Raw genomic sequence first — 21610 nt, forward strand, 5'->3', positions numbered from 1 at the left:
TTGTATTTTTTTGTTGTTGTTGGTCTTCTGTTATTGGCCATGATTAAAAAAATCAGAATTTACATTTTTGATCGAAAAAATATTGTGTGATATACATATACATGTAAATTGTATTTAAACTTGTCAGAACTGTTCCTTATCTAATCCGGACCCCTGTCTATTTTGGCGTAATTATATGGCGTTTTCTTAATTTTAATTTATTGTAAATTAACACATTCATACACCCCTGAAGACATTTTGAATCTTCTAAATCAAAGACTAGACCAGACCATTATGGAACTCCAGGGGTGATTGAGTTAATCTGTATAAGCTGGAAACCCAGTTATACTGGTCAAATATCAGCTGGTGTCGGTGATATCTGGTTTAGACAAGTTATATAATGATCAGTAATTCTCATGAGTTATTTCCCCTTTTAGCTTGATTAATTCTCACGAGTTATTTCCCTTCGTAGCTTGATTAATTCTCATGAGTTATTTCCCTTTGTAGCTTGATTAATACTCATGAGTTATTTCCCTTTTTAGTATGGTTGTGTAAACTATGAAATTCAGCTATATATTATAACAATAAAACTTTTATAAGTTAATAAAAAACATATTTTAAGGGTGATGAGTTTGTATTAAGATTGAGATTTTGTTTTGACAGGACACAACCGAGGACCATCAGTGGGTTGTTTGTGATGGTCCAGTTGACGCTCTGTGGATTGAAAACATGAACACTGTCCTCGACGATAACAAAATGTTGTGTCTCGCCAACAGCGAGCGTATCAAATTTACTCCGTTTATTCACATGTTGTTCGAAGTTCAGGACTTAGCCGTGGCCTCGCCTGCTACTGTCAGCCGATGTGGTATGGTGTTCATTGACCCTGGCGAGTTAAAATGGCTTCCGTATGTCCAGACATGGATCATTCAGTTCGCCGACAAGATGAAGGCTGAAACTTCGGAATATCTGCTCGAACTGTTCAAGAAATATGTAGAGTCTGGCCTCGTCTATGTTCACAAGAAATGTACCCAGGCAATTAATCAGGTATGTGGTCTTGTGGTCAAAACTGACCAGTGGTCATTGTGTTCTTAGGACTTTTTGATGCAGTAAAACATCTATTACTTCGAGGACTTTAATTTTGGTATATATTTAAGAAGCAAATACTTGAGTCTATGAATTAAGTTCCATATGATCTCAAATTATCTTCTTTTTTTTTATAATCATGCGGTCATTGTAGTAATGGTTGATTACAATTCAAATTGATAATTCTTCGTATTAACATTCATTAAAAATTTGTTAAAATATTATTAAAAAAATCTTGAAAACTGCCTATGTTGGTACAAAGGGTATAAATAAAATCAATTGGAGAAGATGTTGAATATTGCAGCCAAATATCTAAACAGCAAGGTTTTTTTGTAGAATTAATAATCTCAATAATATTTTTCATAATTAATTATTAAGGTTCGTTAATGCTAGAGAAATATCTTATTTACAGGTGGATATCAGCAAGAGTTAAGCAGCAAGGGGCTTTTGTAGAATTCCTACTCCAGATATTATTTTTCATGATTAATTATTATGGTTCGTTAATATCTTAATTACAGGTGGATATCAACAAGGTCTCCATGCTCTGTAAGCTGTTAGAGTCCCTACTGTTCAAACGTGGTGGACCAGACTTCAACATGGACCCCAGTAAACTGAACATCATCGTATGTACGACGTTCGTATTCTGCTACGTCTGGTCCATTGGCGGAAATCTGATTGAGAGTAACTGGGACGCCTTCGACTCCTTCTGTCGGAATCTGTTTGATGATAATGGAGATGCAAAGGTAAGTCTTCGAACAGATAGATCTCAATTTATTCATCAAGCAATATTGACAAAAAGATGCTAATCAGTTTCATAATTGAAAATTTCAGACATCACCAAAAACTAATGAGTCTGAGCACATGTATATTAATATATGTATTATTTTATATAAGCATTATCAAAGCAACAGGAATTCTGGGCCAGGAAAAATTAATGATTAATGGCTATCCAAAATGACATTACAAAAAAGTATGCCATATTTGATTGGTTGAGTCTAAACGTCTAAGATTAAATTATGATTTTGAATGGCAGGAATTCTGGGACAAGAACCATTAATGACTCCTATTTTGAAATTTAAAGTTACCTCCCCTTTGAACACATTATATTGTTGCATAAGACCCTAAGCTTATGGCCAATCCAAGATGACGTTACAGAAAACTATGTCATATGTGATTGCATGGTTTAGTCGAAACTTCTAAGAATGTTTCATGAGCCAGAGGTTTGTTTATGAAATTTACGCAGTTCCCACAAATATAATCTCAATTTTTAGCCGAACAAATTATGATTTTGAAACGGGATTTTTTTTTGTGATTATAGCTCCCCACTGGCGGCGACTTGTGGAGCTGCTACATGGACTTTGAGACACGTCGTATGGACAACTGGGAGAAGATTGTGCCATCCTTCAAGTACGATAAGGAGGTGCCGTTCTTTGAGATGTTGGTGCCGACCGTCGACACGGTCCGATTTGGCTACCTATTACAGAAGTTACTTGCTGTGCGTTTCTCTGTCCTGTTCACCGGAGGAACTGGTGTCGGAAAGGTAAACAGACCAAGGTCAAACTGTCAGTTTTAGAGTATTTTAAACATCTAAAATACTATGACCTTCAAGTTGTGCATTAATTTTCTCAAATTTTAGCATAAAATTGATTTTTGAACAAGTAAGTACAATGATAAATTCCCAAATTTGCAATAGTGTCTATAAATATTATAGAACACAATTACAATTAGTATTGAATATTTCACCACCAAATGTACTAGATCTGTTTACCATTATAAGATGTCAATTTGTATAGAACTATAAAATTGAATATTTTTCACAGAAAGTGTACTGTTTTGTTTGCTATTTTGTAATGTATTGGCTAAATTCACACCAAGCTAGTTGTTTTATAAGGTTTTCTTTCAAAACTTGCCTAATGAATAAATTGAATTGGGCAATGCATTAATTAAAAAGGTCTAGCTCTTCTAAATGACTTATTTTACAGCATAAGTAGCAATTGTTAATAAATAAATAGATAAATTGAAAAATGTCACATTTCTGAAATATATAATGTGAAATCATTATTTTTCGTGGGGGTTTAATTTTCATGGAATTTGTTTTTTGACCAAAATCAGTGAATTTACTACCCTACAAAAACTTATCTTTTTAATGAATATATACAAATGTCGGTTTACTTTTGCCTTCTCCATGAAATTTAAGTGCAAACGAAATTATGAAATGTTTATGAATACTTCAGCAAATTGAAGTGTTGCAAAAGGCGCATGACTTAAATTTCTTAAGAAATTGACATCATGAACCTTATTTTATTTTTTAGTCTGTTATTGCTCGTGGTCTCCTGAACAACATCGCAGAGAAAGCAGATTACGTTCCTGTGTTTATCAACTTCTCTGCTCAGACCAGCAGCAAACGAACCCAGGAAATGATTGAGGGGAAACTTGAGAAGAGGAGGAAAAATGTCATTGGTAAGTGAGAGTTCAAGGTCATTATGCAAGGTCACATTTCAAATTATCTCCGAAGTCCAAGGTTATCTCTATTAAAGTTCATGAATGCTAAATTGGTAGTTGGGGTCTCAAAGTTGAAGGTTCAATATTAAAGTTTAAAGGTCAGGTTTATCACTATTGATCAAAGTTGAGGATGACCTAATTTATGATAGCAGTCAAATTTCAAGGTCATTTTTAAACATTAAACACAGAAGACTGGATACTGATAGCGATATTGGCATTTATTCAGTAGGAAATTGACATTCAAGTAGCTTGTGTCTCATCTTAGGCTTATATTTAATTTCTTAAAGCATTATTGGGTTGAAAATGGTATTAAACTTATATTCAGGGACAATGACTGTAGGTATAGCGGCAAGGTCAGATGTTGTAGAGACATTTTATCATATTGGTTATATAACTGTTGTTTTGTGATCACCAGGCGCCCCGACTGGTAAACGAGTGATCATCTTTATTGACGATCTTAACATGCCTAAACTTGACACATATGGGTCACAGCCTCCTATTGAACTCCTCCGACAATACCAAGATTTCGGCGGAATGTACGACCGTCAGAAACTCAACTGGAAGGAAATTCAGGTGATTATTATTTTCATTTTACAATATTTTAGGCTAATGCACCATGGAAAATGACAATAAGTTAGGTTTTTTTGGGAGTTTTTTTTTAAATGACAAAAATTACAAAAGTTATTGGAGACCAGGCAGTAAAACCAGTGATGAACATAAGCTCATGATTTTTTAAAAGTTATTTCCTATTCAGTAGGTCACAATTAAAATTTAATATTTACACTTTTAAATTAGTATACGGTACAGATTTTATTAAATGATTGATAATATACCTTTATAAACCAAAAGAGCGTAAATTATATTGAATTGAGACCTAGACCTTGTGTTTACAGGATGTAACTTTGGCAGCTGCATGTGCGCCCCCTGGAGGCGGCCGTAATCCAGTGTCCCCTCGAATGTTCCGTCATTTTGCTATGCTCTGCATTCCGTCGCCATCAGAGCACAGTCTGAAGCACATGTTCATGGTAAGACTTTTCTACAAAAAGAATTGAATCATTTATGAACAAGCATTCTGTACAGAAGGTGGAACAAGCAAATCATTTTTTTTAAGAAGATTATCAAACTACATTCTGTACAGAAGGTGATAAATAAGGGAGACCACTCTTAATACAACCATCTGTACAGCTGGAAAGTCAGTATAATTATTTCTGATAAAAACTGAATTTATAATTTAGCATGGAATTATCCTTTTATGAAATTTGAGGTTCATTTAGATGCAAGATCTTTGCAGACAAATTTCATAATGCATGCTAGCGCATTATGAAATTATTATCTACAAAACTCTGGCATCTATATTCACCATACCATGAAGAAATGTTTTTATTTTATATGTCTATTTTTTAGAAATTTTTCTGCTTTAAAGACAAGTGTTTATTTCCGCTTTTAATGGTGAAATCAGTTGATATTTCTTTGTCAACATTAGTGACACCATCATGGCCATGTTTTGAATGTCAATTAAATAATTTGGGTTTAGTTGGTTTATATAGTAATTATGAGAAGAGAATATAAATACAGTAAAACCCCGTTATATCGCCACCTTCTGTTTTCATAGATTTTGGCGATATATCGAGTTTGGCGGTATATCGGATTTGTCGTTGAAATCTTAATTCCTCCGGTGCCGTACTGAAACTGAACGGCCACTTCGTACTATTATGTACTGCAATACAAATAGTCCCAAAATCAAAGTAAATTTCGATAGTAGTCTTTCAATAATTATGTCTGTTTTTTGTGTGTAAAATACGAAAACCGAACTCGTTTGTGTTACCAAGTATCGTGCCGTAATTGCCTGCTAGCTGGGATTTTCTCGGTTACATGATATATTTATCCCGGGAAATCCCGCCCGGAAACAAAGAATAGAAGTTCTGAACAAGCGCAGTGCGGTCGTGACCTCACTTCCGCGCACATGTCTGCAAATATCAAAACAGGTACTCCGGTAATAAACGGCACTTTGACGACGATTGATATGATCTTACTAGTAAACGGCGGATTCTTCTGCACGTACGTTATATTTATACAATGTATCGCTCTTGAAATTGCTAGTTGCATTTTATGGTCCAATACAAATGAACAGCGATAACGAGAAACAGACTTGTTGGTTCCTTTTTGTCAATAAACAACTAACGTTAATATTACGTAAAACACATGAACAGAAGTGAGTTTTATTCACCACAACTTGCGACACCTATCTGTAAAACAATAACAAAGGTGTACCCATAATGTTAATTGATTTCACTGTGTACACACGGTCGTACAAGTGGCCATAGTGTGTGTAGCTGATTACCTGTCAGTCGGCAGTTAAGCACCTTACGAAAACATGTGTCCCTATCAACAGAATTTGGCGATATTAACGAGGTCATTATAGTGTTATTTTAATCATTTGTTCCGTAAATGTGATGGCGGATGGCGGTAGGCGGGTTTGGCAATATAACGGGTGTATTTGTATGGAGGGAAATCCGTTCTGAAAAAATTCATGGCGATAAGCGAGTTTGGCGGTAAAACGGGTGGCAATATAACGGGGTTTTACTGTATTAGGGCATACACAAAATTTTAAGGAGTTTTGGCTCTACTTCATGTTGAATCAATTTATCTCCACCGAAATTAATGGTGTAATATACTTTTATTGGTTTTATAAAAAAGTTGTGCTTGATATCTCTTTGATTTTTATAGCAAATCCTGACCGGATTCTTGATGGATTTCCCGAGCTCAGTCCGTCAGTGTACGGAATCAATCGTCACAGCTGCCGTTGAAATCTACGGGAGAATGTACACAGATCTACTCCCTACACCCGCCAAGTCTCACTACGTCTTCAATCTCCGTGATCTGTCTAAGTGTATACAGGGTAGGTAACTCCTTACTGTAAACCAGCGAATTTCGGCGGGGACCTAATTCTGTGTTTTAAACTTTTTTAAACAGCGATTTAATTCCGTGATCAAGACTTTTATAGTTCTATTTCAATGACCTTGACCTTTTGCAATTAAATAATACATGACCTTGATTATATACAATATTCAAATATCTTTATCTCAGAGTAAAATAAAGTACTAAATAGCCTTGAGCTTTACATTGAAATTTAACATGACCTTGACCTTAGCCATGGAATATTACATGGCCCTGACCTTTACCATTAAATACAATGTGACCTTGATGTTTACCTTGGAATATAACATGACCTTGAACTTGACCTTTACCATGGAATGTAATTAACATGACCTTGACCTTTTTTGACAGGTATACTGCAGGCTGATACTGGAGTCATTCGGGACAACAAACAGATGTTCCGCCTGTTTTGTCACGAAGCGATGCGTGTGTTCCACGACCGACTCATCAACAACGAGGATAAGCAGTACTTTTACACCATTCTAGCTGAGATGGCAAGCAAGCACTTTGGAGAAGTAAGTATTGTAACTCTGTATATCTGGTATTTATATTAACTGTAGATATATGATATAACACAAAAATGTGCATGGACAAAATTTAAACTTCGAAACATTGCAAAATTTTAATATCCCATAATATCCTTATAAACGATTCAAGCTTTACGTTTAGAAGAGTTTGAATGTGTCTTTAGGGGTGTCTGAGGTACAATAGATCTGGAGTTAAGTTGGTAGCTTTGAGATAATGATTAGAGTTGCAGGAAGTTCAAAGATTTGATAATAATTTTGATAATAATTTTGATGATGATGATGATGATGATGATGATGATGATGATGATGATGATGTTGATGATGATGATGATGATGATGATGATAATAATGATGATTAAATGTTCCATTTAAGAATGTGGAGCCTGACTCTTTCTCCACAAATCCCATCCTGTTTGGCGACTACATCAAGATGGGGGCTGATCCTGCAGACCGTCTGTACGAGGAATTGGAATTAAAGAAGGTCAAGAATGTGTTGCAAGATGTAAGTTCAAATTTCATTCAACTTTTTCCCAGTATTTATTACCTCAGTAATTAGAATGCAGACTTAGTATTCTTAATTTTCCAATGACAATTTGTTTTTAAAAAAATGTCTCGGTGTGTTTAATTTTTATTTTTAAATTATCCTTTCCTTCCTTTGGCAGTATCTTGATGACTTCAACATGCAGTCGTCCAAAGAAATGAAGTTGGTGTTTTTCATGGATGCCATCGAGCATGTGTCACGAATTACTCGAATGATTCGACAGGAGAGAGGAAATGCTCTGTTGGTCGGTGTTGGTGGAACAGGAAAACAGTCTCTCACCAGGTATTTTAACCTAATCACCCCTGTTATTTCATAATGAACTGTTCCATTTCTTGAAGTAGAATATTCCAAATGCGTCTTCAAGGGTGAATGAGTGGGTCCGGTTGTTCAAAGCATGATTAGCTTAATCACATGATTAGCGAAATTTCCATTTCTCATTTACTGCAACATTTGAGATGACCCAAACAATATTCAAACTACCATAACGATAAAAAATGTCACTAACTTTAAAGTGAATAGTCGGGCAAAGAAAATCAGTCTAAATGCGTTCATTGGCCTTCCAAAAGTTCTCACATATTAATACGACGGCCAAGTTCCGCTTACGTTTCCCAGTTCTGACCATTAAAATAAAGGAAAGTTGAAAGCATTGAAAGCGAGGCTGCGTGGAAATGTAACCACGGACATAGTCAGCCGGGAGGACGTTTTAGGATTCTTATACTTTAAATTAATTTCTTCGTACGCAGACAGATTTTGGCAAGAGATTTTCTTTTTCTTTTTCATAAGAAATTATACTGGATACATTCACACCATTTTTACCGACTTCAGCCATCATGCCCGACTGTTCACTTTAAGCAAGTGCTGAAAATAGCATTTGTATATTTTATGATAATTTTTTAATTCATATGTTGGATTTATAAACACATAAAAAGTGTTTAATAAGTCGACTTCAATTATGTTTCAATATGTCACTTAGAAAATTTAAATTTAAATTTGAAATCTTAGCAAAGGAATAAGCTCTCAGCTCAGTTCTGGAAACTTACATAATAAGTTTATACTGATGTGCCTGTTTTACAGACTTGCTGCTCACATCTGTGGGTACCAGAATTTCCAGATCGAGTTGAGTCGTGGTTACGACTATAACGCGTTCCACGATGATCTGAAGAAACTTTACCAGTCAGCAGGAGTGAAGAACGAACACACAGTCTTCTTATTTACAGACACACAGGTATAAAATTCTGGGGAAAATAAAAGTTGTACCCAAAACCTTAAAGATGCTCCATCGCAGACAGAGCATAAATGATACTCATCATTTGAACAATAATTGGTGTTTAATCGTGTATATATATGCCTAATTAACACAAAAAATAACATAAAATAATTTATTTCGCCTTTGGTGCATGTGCAATCAGTACTTCATTCCATATAGGATATTGTGTCACGGAATTTTTTCGGGATGCAATTAATTATTTTTCATATTTTTAACTTGAAGTAAAAATTAGAAGCTCAAACTTTTGAATGGTTGTAATGGTGTAATGTAATTATATAAGTAAGTTTTGTAACTGAAGAAAAATATTAATTCGTCTGCTCTTGTTTTTTATTGAGAAAAAAAAAATAATTTGTCAGAGATGGAGCATCTTTAAGTAATTAATAGATATATAGGTGTATCTGAATAAACTGAAAGGTCAAAGATATCAGATCCAGATGTTCTTCAGACAATTTTATGGAAGGGAATTAAGCGATATCTTTAGATTGAAACAATGTAGACAAGTAAGGATCGACCTTGTTCAGCTGATTTAAGATGAACAAGGGAGATAATTCTGGTAATTAATTGCTGATTTTAATTGAAAAATTGGAGATAAACAAATGCTATTTTGAGGAGTTTAGCATGGGAGATACTTCTGATGTTATTTTACAAATTGTAGTTTAATAGGGGAGATAATTCTGATGATGTTTTACAGATTATAGTTTAACAGGGGAGTTAATTCTGGTGTAATTTCACAGATTGTACTTATCAGGGGAGATAATTCTGGTGTAATTTTACAGATTGTAGTTTAGCAGATGAGATAATTCTGGTGTTTTACAGATTGTAATTGAACAGAGGAGATAATTCTGGTTTTGTTTTACAGATTGAAGTTAAACAGGGGAGATAATTCTGGTTTTGTTTTACAGATTGTTGTTGAGCAGATGAGATAATTCTGGTTTTGTTTTACAGATTGTAGTTGAACAGGGGAGATAATTCTGGTTTTGTTTTACAGATTGTTGTTGAGCAGATGAGATAATTCTGGTTTTGTTTTACAGATTGTAGTTGAACAGGGGAGATAATTCTGGTTTTGTTTTACAGATTGTTGTTGAGCAGAGGGAAATAATTCTGGTGTAATTTTACAGATTGTAGTTGAACAGGGGAGATAATTCTGGTTTTGTTTTACAGATTGTAGTTGAAGAGTTCCTCGAGGATATCAACAACATCCTTAACTCCGGTGAGGTGCCAAACTTGTTTGAGGCGGACGAGTATGAACAACTGATTATTGGGTGTCGTGCAGGGGCCAAAGAGGCTGGGATCCCTGAAGGCAACCGAGACGCTATTTACGAGTTTTGTATAAACAGAGTCAGGTTAGTAGCTGTCTATGAATTCTGTATCGTCACAATTACAAAGGAATTCTTATTTGGTTTAGTCTAAATACACAGAGAGGAATCTTATCACTGAAAAAAAAAATGTGTAAAAAAATACATTTACAGTAAACTTGCCTTGGTGACCATCTCTGTATAACGACTACTTGCTTAATAAGACCACTTTTATAGGGTCCCAAATGACCAATGACTTATCTGTGTATAATGACCACTTTGCTACAAAGATCATTTCTCCGTCCGCTGGGTGGTCATTATAGACAGGTTTAACTGTATTTCAAAGAAAAGTTTTGCATTCATCTTCCATCTTCATGGTTCAACTGTCAAAATGTTTGAGTTTATTTTGCGTGATTGCAGGAACAACCTTCACATAGTGTTGTGTATGAGTCCGGTTGGCAATGCGTTCCGTACGAGATGTCGAATGTTTCCCTCCCTGGTGAACTGTTGTACAATTGACTGGTTTACTGAGTGGCCTCGTGAAGCCCTGCTTGGTGTGTCACAATCCTTCTTTGAAAATGTCGAGCTTGGAAAAGATGAACTTAGAGTGAGTACTTTAGTAGATTACAGAGTTATCTGCCTTTGTATAAAATTACAAAGTTATCTGCCTTTGTATAAAATCACAGGTGTTAATGGTTTCTATCAAATATGTACATATGTATATTAACTTACTCATCCCTGAAATTTCATAATGGACTGGTCCATTCTTTGATTTAGAAGAGCCTAAATGTGTCTATAGGGGTGACTGAGTTAATACCAAAGTCAAGGTGTTTAAACCAATGAATATTTTATAAAATTTCTTTCTGTTTCCCAATGATGAAAATTTAAATAAGAAAAAGTTTGACAAAATTGTTAACGACTTAAATTAATCAAATTCCAGCAATCTATCGCCGAGATGTGTGTCGAGATCCATACCAGTGTTAGTAGTATGGCGGAGCGGTTTTATGGCGAGCTGAAGCGTCGCTATTACACAACCCCAACTAGTTACCTAGAACTGATCAACCTCTATCTGTCTATGCTTGGCGAGAAAACAAAGTAAGTTCCTTAGATCTTGTCTCACCCTCAAGGAAATGAGTCAATTGCAAACTCTTTATTCCTCAGAACTTTTTTAACATTTGATAATGTAGCAAATTTTGATATTTTTCTCCTTTTTATACCTTTACCTCCTAAAGTTTTTTTCCATTTTACTCCCCAGATCCCTGAAGAATGCCAGAGATCGTGTCCAGAACGGTCTTATCAAGCTCCTCGAGACCAACGATTTGGTGGACAATATGAAGAAGGAGCTAGTGGCTCTGGAGCCAGAACTGAAGAAAAAGTCGCAGGACACCAACGAATTGATGGAGCGTCTAGTTGTTGATCAGGAGGCTGCTGACAAGGTAAACAAGCCATGAGTTATCTCCCTTTCATTGATTATTTCCCTTTTTTGAAGTCAGATTAAGATTACCTCCTCTTGTTCCTGTGGTACAACCCTTTACATTGTTTCTGACTTATAATAGGTACATCAATGTCTTGTTTTAGGTGCCAATAGGTACATCAATGTCTTGTTTTAGGTGCCAATAGGTACATCAATGTCTTGTTTTAGGTGCCAATAGGTACATCAATGTCTTGTTTTAGGTGCCAATAGGTACATCAATGTCTTGTTTTAGGTGCCAATAGGTACATCAATGTCTTGTTTTAGGTGCCAATAGGTACATCAATGTCTTGTTTTAGGTGCCAATAGGTACATCAATGTCTTGTTTTAGGTGCCAATAGGTACATCAATGTCTTGTTTTAGGTGCCAATAGGTACATCAATGTCTTGTTTTAGGTGCCAATAGGTACATCAATGTCTTGTTTTAGGTGCCAATAGGTACATCAATGTCTTGTTTTAGGTGCCAATAGGTACATCAATGTCTTGTTTTAGGTGCCAATAGGTACATCAATGTCTTGTTTTAGGTGCCAATAGGTACATCAATGTCTTGTTTTAGGTGCCAATAGGTACATCAATGTCTTGTTTTAGGTGCCAATAGGTACATCAATGTCTTGTTTTAGGTGCCAATAGGTACATCAATGTCTTGTTTTAGGTGCCAATAGGTACATCAATGTCTTGTTTTAGGTGCCAATAGGTACATCAATGTCTTGTTTTAGGTGCCAATAGGTACATCAATGTCTTGTTTTAGGTGCCAATAGGTACATCAATGTCTTGTTTTAGGTGCCAATAGGTACATCAATGTCTTGTTTTAGGTGCCAATAGGTACATCAATGTCTTGTTTTAGGTGCCAATAGGTACATCAATGTCTTGTTTTAGGTGCCAATAGGTACATCAATGTCTTGTTTTAGGTGCCAATAGGTACATCAATGTCTTGTTTTAGGTGCCAATAGGTACATCAATGTCTTGTTTTAGGTGCCAATAGGTACATCAATGTCTTGTTTTAGGTGCCAATAGGTACATCAATGTCTTGTTTTAGGTGCCAATAGGTACATCAATGTCTCGTTTTAGGTGCCAATAGGTACATCAATGTCTTGTTTTAGGTGCCAATAGGTACATCAATGTCTGTTTTAGGTGCCAATAGGTACATCAATGTCTTGTTTTAGGTGCCAATAGGTACATCAATGTCTTGTTTTAGGTGCCAATAGGTACATCAATGTCTTGTTTTAGGTGCGAATAGGTACATCAATGTCTTGTTTTAGGTGCCAATAGGTACATCAATGTCTTGTTTTAGGTGCCAATAGGTACATCAATGTCTTGTTTTAGGTGCCAATAGGTACATCAATGTCTTGTTTTAGGTGCCAATAGGTACATCAATGTCTTGTTTTAGGTGCGAATAGGTACATCAATGTCTCGTTTTAGGTGCCAATAGGTACATCAATGTCTTGTTTTAGGTGCCAATAGGTACATCAATGTCTGTTTTAGGTGCCAATAGGTACATCAATGTCTCGTTTTAGGTGCCAATAGGTACATCAATGTCTCGTTTTAGGTGCCAATAGGTACATCAATGTCTTGTTTTAGGTGCCAATAGGTACATCAATGTCTGTTTTAGGTGCCAATAGGTACATCAATGTCTGTTTTAGGTGCCAATAGGTACATCAATGTCTTGTTTTAGGTGCCAATAGGTACATCAATGTCTTGTTTTAGGTGCCAATAGGTACATCAATGTCTTGTTTTAGGTGCAATATGTCTTGTTTTAGGTGCCAATAGGTACATCAATGTCTTGTTTTAGGTGCAATAGGTACATCAATGTCTTGTTTTAGGTGCCAATAGGTACATCAATGTCTTGTTTTAGGTGCCAATAGGTACATCAATGTCTTGTTTTAGGTGCCAATAGGTACATCAATGTCTTGTTTTAGGTGCAATAGGTACATCAATGTCTTGTTTTAGGTGCCATAGGTACATCAATGTCTTGTTTTAGGTGCCAATAGGTACATCAATGTCTTGTTTTAGGTGCCAATAGGTACATCAATGTCTTGTTTTAGGTGCCAATAGGTACATCAATGTCTCGTTTTAGGTGCCAATAGGTACATCAATGTCTTGTTTTAGGTGCCAATAGGTACATCAATGTCTCGTTTTAGGTGCCAATAGGTACATCAATGTCTCGTTTTAGGTGCCAATAGGTACATCAATGTCGTGTTTTAGGTGCCAATAGGTACATCAATGTCTTGTTTTAGGTGCCAATAGGTACATCAATGTCTTGTTTTAGGTGCCAATAGGTACATCAATGTCTTGTTTTAGGTGCCAATAGGTACATCAATGTCTTGTTTTAGGTGCCAATAGGTACATCAATGTCTTGTTTTAGGTGCCAATAGGTACATCAATGTCTTGTTTTAGGTGCCAATAGGTACATCAATGTCTTGTTTTAGGTGCCAATAGGTACATCAATGTCTTGTTTTAGGTGCCAATAGGTACATCAATGTCTTGTTTTAGGTGCCAATAGGTACATCAATGTCTTGTTTTAGGTGCCAATAGGTACATCAATGTCTTGTTTTAGGTGCCAATAGGTACATCAATGTCTTGTTTTAGGTGCCAATAGGTACATCAATGTCTTGTTTTAGGTGCCAATAGGTACATCAATGTCTTGTTTTAGGTGCCAATAGGTACATCAATGTCTTGTTTTAGGTGCCAATAGGTACATCAATGTCTTGTTTTAGGTGCCAATAGGTACATCAATGTCTTGTTTTAGGTGCCAATAGGTACATCAATGTCTTGTTTTAGGTGCCAATAGGTACATCAATGTCTTGTTTTAGGTGCCAATAGGTACATCAATGTCTTGTTTTAGGTGCCAATAGGTACATCAATGTCTTGTTTTAGGTGCCAATAGGTACATCAATGTCTTGTTTTAGGTGCCAATAGGTACATCAATGTCTTGTTTTAGGTGCCAATAGGTACATCAATGTCTTGTTTTAGGTGCCAATAGGTACATCAATGTCTTGTTTTAGGTGCCAATAGGTACATCAATGTCTTGTTTTAGGTGCCAATAGGTACAATCAATGTCTTGTTTTAGGTGCCAATAGGTACATCAATGTCTTGTTTTAGGTGCCAATAGGTACATCAATGTCTTGTTTTAGGTGCCAATAGGTACATCAATGTCTTGTTTTAGGTGCCAATAGGTACATCAATGTCTTGTTTTAGGTGCCAATAGGTACATCAATGTCTTGTTTTAGGTGCCAATAGGTACATCAATGTCTTGTTTTAGGTGCCAATAGGTACATCAATGTCTTGTTTTAGGTGCCAATAGGTACATCAATGTCTTGTTTTAGGTGCCAATAGGTACATCAATGTCTCGTTTTAGGTGCCAATAGGTACATCAATGTCTTGTTTTAGGTGCCAATAGGTACATCAATGTCTTGTTTTAGGTGCCAATAGGTACATCAATGTCTTGTTTTAGGTGCCAATAGGTACATCAATGTCTTGTTTTAGGTGCCAATAGGTACATCAATGTCTTGTTTTAGGTGCCAATAGGTACATCAATGTCTTGTTTTAGGTGCCAATAGGTACATCAATGTCTTGTTTTAGGTGCCAATAGGTACATCAATGTCTTGTTTTAGGTGCCAATAGGTACATCAATGTCTTGTTTTAGGTGCCAATAGGTACATCAATGTCTTGTTTTAGGTGCCAATAGGTACATCAATGTCTTGTTTTAGGTGCCAATAGGTACATCAATGTCTTGTTTTAGGTGCCAATAGGTACATCAATGTCTTGTTTTAGGTGCCAATAGGTACATCAATGTCTTGTTTTAGGTGCCAATAGGTACATCAATGTCTTGTTTTAGGTGCCAATAGGTACATCAATGTCTTGTTTTAGGTGCCAATAGGTACATCAATGTCTTGTTTTAGGTGCCAATAGGTACATCAATGTCTTGTTTTAGGTGCCAATAGGTACATCAATGTCTTGTTTTAGGTGCCAATAGGTACATCAATGTCTTGTTTTAGGTGCCAATAGGTACATCAATGTCTTGTTTTAGGTGCCAATAGGTACATCAATGTCTTGTTTTAGGTGCCAATAGGTACATCAATGTCTTGTTTTAGGTGGCCAATAGGTACATCAATGTCTTGTTTTAGGTGCCAATAGGTACATCAATGTCTTGTTTTAGGTGCCAATAGGTACATCAATGTCTTGTTTTAGGTGCCAATAGGTACATCAATGTCTTGTTTTAGGTGCCAATAGGTACATCAATGTCTTGTTTTAGGTGCCAATAGGTACATCAATGTCTTGTTTTAGGTGCCAATAGGTACATCAATGTCTTGTTTTAGGTGCCAATAGGTACATCAATGTCTTGTTTTAGGTGCCAATAGGTACATCAATGTCTTGTTTTAGGTGCCAATAGGTACATCAATGTCTTGTTTTAGGTGCCAATAGGTACATCAATGTCTTGTTTTAGGTGCCAATAGGTACATCAATGTCTTGTTTTAGGTGCCAATAGGTACATCAATGTCTTGTTTTTAGGTGCCAATAGGTACATCAATGTCTTGTTTTAGGTGCCAATAGGTACATCAATGTCTTGTTTTAGGTGCCAATAGGTACATCAATGTCTTGTTTTAGGTGCCAATAGGTACATCAATGTCTTGTTTTAGGTGCCAATAGGTACATCAATGTCTTGTTTTAGGTGCCAATAGGTACATCAATGTCTTGTTTTAGGTGCCAATAGGTACATCAATGTCTTGTTTTAGGTGCCAATAGGTACATCAATGTCTTGTTTTAGGTGCCAATAGGTACATCAATGTCTTGTTTTAGGTGCCAATAGGTACATCAATGTCTTGTTTTAGGTGCCAATAGGTACATCAATGTCTTGTTTTAGGTGCCAATAGGTACATCAATGTCTTGTTTTAGGTGCCAATAGGTACATCAATGTCTTGTTTTAGGTGCCAATAGGTACATCAATGTCTTGTTTTAGGTGCCAATAGGTACATCAATGTCTTGTTTTAGGTGCCAATAGGTACATCAATGTCTTGTTTTAGGTGCGAATAGGTACATCAATGTCTTGTTTTAGGTGCCAATAGGTACATCAATGTCTTGTTTTAGGTGCCAATAGGTACATCAATGTCTTGTTTTAGGTGCCAATAGGTACATCAATGTCTTGTTTTAGGTGCCAATAGGTACATCAATGTCTTGTTTTAGGTGCCAATAGGTACATCAATGTCTTGTTTTAGGTGCCAATAGGTACATCAATGTCTCGTTTTAGGTGCCAATAGGTACATCAATGTCTTGTTTTAGGTGCCAATAGGTACATCAATGTCTTGTTTTAGGGCCAATAGGTACATCAATGTCTTGTTTTAGGTGCCAATAGGTACATCAATGTCTCGTTTTAGGTGCCAATAGGTACATCAATGTCTCGTTTTAGGTGCCAATAGGTACATCAATGTCTCGTTTTAGGTGCCAATAGGTACATCAATGTCTTGTTTTAGGTGCCAATAGGTACATCAATGTCTTGTTTTAGGTGCCAATAGGTACATCAATGTCTTGTTTTAGGTGCCAATAGGTACATCAATGTCTTGTTTTAGGTGCCAATAGGTACATCAATGTCTCGTTTTAGGTGCCAATAGGTACATCAATGTCTCGTTTTAGGTGCCAATAGGTACATCAATGTCTTGTTTTAGGTGCCAATAGGTACATCAATGTCTTGTTTTAGGTGCCAATAGGTACATCAATGTCTTGTTTTAGGTGCCAATAGGTACATCAATGTCTTGTTTTAGGTGCCAATAGGTACATCAATGTCTTGTTTTAGGTGCCAATAGGTACATCAATGTCTTGTTTTAGGTGCCAATAGGTACATCAATGTCTTGTTTTAGGTGCCAATAGGTACATCAATGTCTTGTTTTAGGTGCGAAAAGTCGTTATGGAGGATGAGGCCACGGCGAAGGCCAAAGCGGAGGAAACCCAGGCCATCGCTGACGACGCCCAGAGGGATCTCGATCAAGCTCTACCAGCTCTGGAGGCTGCTGTGAAGGTTAGTGACATTGTCATGTGATAATTTCTGGTTAAACTAAGATTATTGAAGTTTATAGGGTATCAATTATTAAAGTTATCACTGTGTTATATACTATTAGACAATATTGCGTATTAAGATTTGATTTTTTCAAGATGTGCCATATTTCTTGCTGTGCAATTGAGCTTTTGATTAGTCATTATGCAGTTGTGCATTGATATATTCTCGGAAATTAAAAAGAAAGTGAAATACAAGGAAATTTTCACACCACAAATAATTCTACTTTAGCAGTTTACAGTAATATTCTTATGTAAACAAGTAATTGTGCCCAAGGGGAGATAACTATGTATAGAGAAAACACTCAACACTTTGTTTATTTTGTTTCAGGCTCTTGATGCTCTGGATAAGAATGACATCTCTGAAATCCGTGTGTTCTCTAAGCCGCCAGAACTCGTACAGACCGTTATGGAGGCTGTGTGTATTTTAATGGGATCCAAGTAAGTGACGTCTGCTATGTTTTAAAAAAAAAAAAAAAGATATTTAATTGTAACGAAAAATTCATTTTTTTCTCAAAATTTTATACAGTATATTTTGTCTGAACTGGAAGTCATTATGTTGCAGGGTTACACAAGTTTTAATAACTAGAAATTGGACAAGAGTGCTAAATTCACTTAATTACAAGATTGTTTTTACCACTCAGATATTCTTACCACTAAAATATAGAAGATTCTTCCTATTAAAATATTCTTACCACCAAAATATTAAAGATATTTCCCGTTCAAATAATGTTACCACTCTTACCACTAAAATATTCTTAAAGATATTTCCCGTTCAAATAATGTTACCACTCTTACCACTAAAATATTCTTACCACTAAAATATTGAAGTTACCAGTAAGTATCTTTATGCCTCCAGGACAGACTGGGCGTCTGCGAAGAGCTTGTTGGGCGACTCCAACTTCTTGAAGAACATGCTGAACTACGACAAAAACAGCATCTCGGAGACAACGATCAAGAAACTGAAGAAATACGTCGATAATCCCAAGTTCGTCCCAGATGCCGTAGAGAAAGTATCAAAGGTAAATATATTGTAACCAGCTGTCTTCGCGACCACCCCTGTAAAATGACCAGCTGTCTTCGCGACCACCCCTGTAAAATGACCACCTGCTTAAGAAGATAACTTTCTTAATTTGAATTTTTGTAGTACATATGTATTTTTTGTCTGTTTTAGGCCTGTAAGTCCAGGTGTATGTGTGTACATGTGTAATATTGGTCTGTTTTAGGCCTGTAAGTCCAGGTGTATGTGTGTACATGTGTAATATTTGTCTGTTTTAGGCCTGTAAATCCATGTGTATGTGAATACATGTGTAATATTTGTCTGTTTTAGGCCTGTAAATCCATGTGTATGTGTGTACATGTGTAATATTTGTCTGTTTTAGGCCTGTAAGTCCATGTGTATGTGGGTATTGGCTATGGATTGCTATTCAAAAGTGTTCAAGACTGTGGAACCAAAGCGACAAAAGTAAGTTAACTTAATATTTTTCATCACTTGAAATTTAGTTCTTCTTTCAGATTCTCTTTTTGCTATACATGTATCTACCTTAAAATGAAATGGTTAAATCCATCAAGATTTGTTTTTATGATTGCAATTTAGTCAATACATGTACATCAATGTACATTAATTGGAACCACGAAAAGCTAATTATACCAATACACGTTAAGCTAAGCTAATGCTAAAAGTTAGTTAACAGGACTAAAACAAATCCTTGAAAGATCATAAAGTTTTACTTCTTCAAATTACTGTAAACCAATTTTTCTATTTTGTGCAATTTACTTTTGCGACTTTCATGATCAAATAAGTTTCCGAAAGTTTATTTCCACAAATTGATATCATTTGCGAAAGTTTATTTCCACAAATCGATATCTTTCACAAGTAATTAGAAAGGTATTTCCATTTAATCCTAAATCAGCAAAACTTAATCTGCACGGATATTTTGAAAATGGAAATCACGAAATATGTTAGCTGCGAAAGACAGTTGGGTAACAGTAATGAGATATACTTAATACAGATTCTATTAGACAACTAGGGTTGTAAGTTTGTGGTGATTATCACTCAAATTTCCATTGATCTCTTACTGATGGCCCATTGTTTTGCAGGCTGGCAGCAGCTGAATCTGAACTCGAGACTGTCATGTCTCTATTGAAGGAGAAACAAGACCAGTTGGCAGCAGTTGAAGCCAAAATCGCAGAGCTTCAAAAAACATATGACGAGAGCGTCGCAGAAAAACAGAAACTTGAACGTAACATTGCTCAGACAGCATCACGTCTAAAACGTGCAGCTAAATTGACGACAGCTTTGGGAGATGAGCAGGTCCGATGGGACGAAACTGTCAAGGTATTAATTAAATTTTTTGTTGTGTTCTTTATCCGTTTGGTTTAGTGTAGTTCTTGTAGTGAAATTGTGATCGCTTAATATTTGTAGGATTATGGTAATTTTTAATAAAAAATGAATTTTATTCTAGTACAGATTTATCTGCCCTTGTGGGTAGGTATCAATATTAAAGTGATATTTTTGTGAGCGTTAAATGTCATATTTTTCAAAACTATTGCTCACAAAAAATAACGTCAGAATCAATACCCCACAGGGGCAGATAACTTTGTAATATACAAAGACGAAATTTAAACGTATGGAGTCTAGACAGGACTATCAATTTTACTTCATGTTTTAAACAAATTCTTTTATTTTTTTTGTCAGAACTTTAACGCACAGATCGGCAATGTCGTTGGTGATGTGTTTGTGTCGGCGGCTTGTGTCGCGTACTACGGAGCATTTACGGCGACCTACCGACACGAGCTAGTGACCGGGTGGACAGAACGCTGTCAGGAGATGGAGATACCGGTCACTGCAGGAATGACCATCATCTCCGTCCTGGCTGACCCCTTTGAGATTCGTCAATGGAACATGGACGGTCTGCCAAAGGATCAGCTGTCAACTGAGAACGCTATTTTGGTGACACGGGGTCGACGCTGGCCCCTCATGATTGACCCTCAAGAACAGGTACATTATATCAGGATTAAACAAGTTCATTAACTCAATCACCCCTGAAGACACATTTAGACTCTTCTAAATCAAAGACTGGACCAGTCCATTATGAAATTTCAGGGGTTGGATGAGTTTTTGATAAATAGAAATTTTTGCTTTAAATTCTATCTACTCCTTGGTTTAATACCAGAAATGAGAGAAACATTAATATTGTTTTGATATCATCATTGAAGGCTAACCGTTGGATCAGGAACAAGGAAGCGAAGAATGGCCTGAAGTTTATCAAGCTAACAGACAGTAACTTCCTACGGACTCTGGAAAACTGTATCCGTATCGGAATGCCCGTGTTGTGTGAGGATCTCGGAGAGTCCCTGGATCCAGCTTTGGAACCTGTTCTTCTCAAACAGACCTTCATGTCGGTAAGTGACATTTGACCTCAAAATACAACTTTGATCTTAATACATGTATACAATATTGACATGAAAAAAAACAATATTGACCTCAAATAAGTTTGATCTTAATATACAATATTGACATGAAAAAACCAATATTGACCTCAAATAAGTTTGATCTTAATATACAATATTGACATGAAAAAAATACAATATTGACCTTTGACCCCACCTTAACCTTGAATATAAGTTTATCCTTTACTTTGAATCTTTAGGGTGGGCGTCTACTGATCCGTCTCGGTGACAGCGACATCGATTACGATCGTAACTTCCGCTTCTTCATGACGTCCAAGATGACCAACCCTCATTATCTGCCAGAAGTCTGCATCAAAGTGACCATCATCAATTTCACAGTGACCAAACAGGGTCTGGAGGACCAGCTGTTAGGGTAAGGGAGTGACCATTACTTCATGTGAATACAGATCTTTTTAGAGTGCTTTGCATTTTCCACATATAATCATACTGCAAATAAATGGTTTTTGTGAGGCACAATTTTCGCAATTATTAAAAAAAAATTGTAAATTAC

General features: G+C 36.1%; 1 protein-coding gene across 1 annotated transcript in view; it reads left to right on the plus strand.

The window, feature by feature from the left end:
• The window catches only part of LOC138305503 (dynein axonemal heavy chain 6-like), a 64779-nt gene that overhangs the window by 30621 nt on the left and 12548 nt on the right, over window positions 1–21610 (plus strand). The window contains 23 exon segments of the mRNA XM_069245757.1: window positions 643–1023; window positions 1581–1805; window positions 2381–2602; window positions 3375–3522; window positions 3980–4137; window positions 4458–4589; window positions 6292–6463; window positions 6853–7016; window positions 7402–7530; window positions 7691–7851; window positions 8644–8794; window positions 9998–10179; window positions 10552–10738; window positions 11072–11226; window positions 11387–11567; window positions 17486–17611; window positions 17978–18087; window positions 18506–18668; window positions 19029–19111; window positions 19747–19984; window positions 20345–20647; window positions 20866–21051; window positions 21300–21472. Coding sequence (XP_069101858.1) covers window positions 643–1023; window positions 1581–1805; window positions 2381–2602; window positions 3375–3522; window positions 3980–4137; window positions 4458–4589; window positions 6292–6463; window positions 6853–7016; window positions 7402–7530; window positions 7691–7851; window positions 8644–8794; window positions 9998–10179; window positions 10552–10738; window positions 11072–11226; window positions 11387–11567; window positions 17486–17611; window positions 17978–18087; window positions 18506–18668; window positions 19029–19111; window positions 19747–19984; window positions 20345–20647; window positions 20866–21051; window positions 21300–21472 — 4130 coding nt within the window.

This window comes from Argopecten irradians, chromosome 13 (assembly GCF_041381155.1).
Source record: "Argopecten irradians isolate NY chromosome 13, Ai_NY, whole genome shotgun sequence".
NCBI lineage: Eukaryota > Metazoa > Mollusca > Bivalvia > Pectinida > Pectinidae > Argopecten > Argopecten irradians.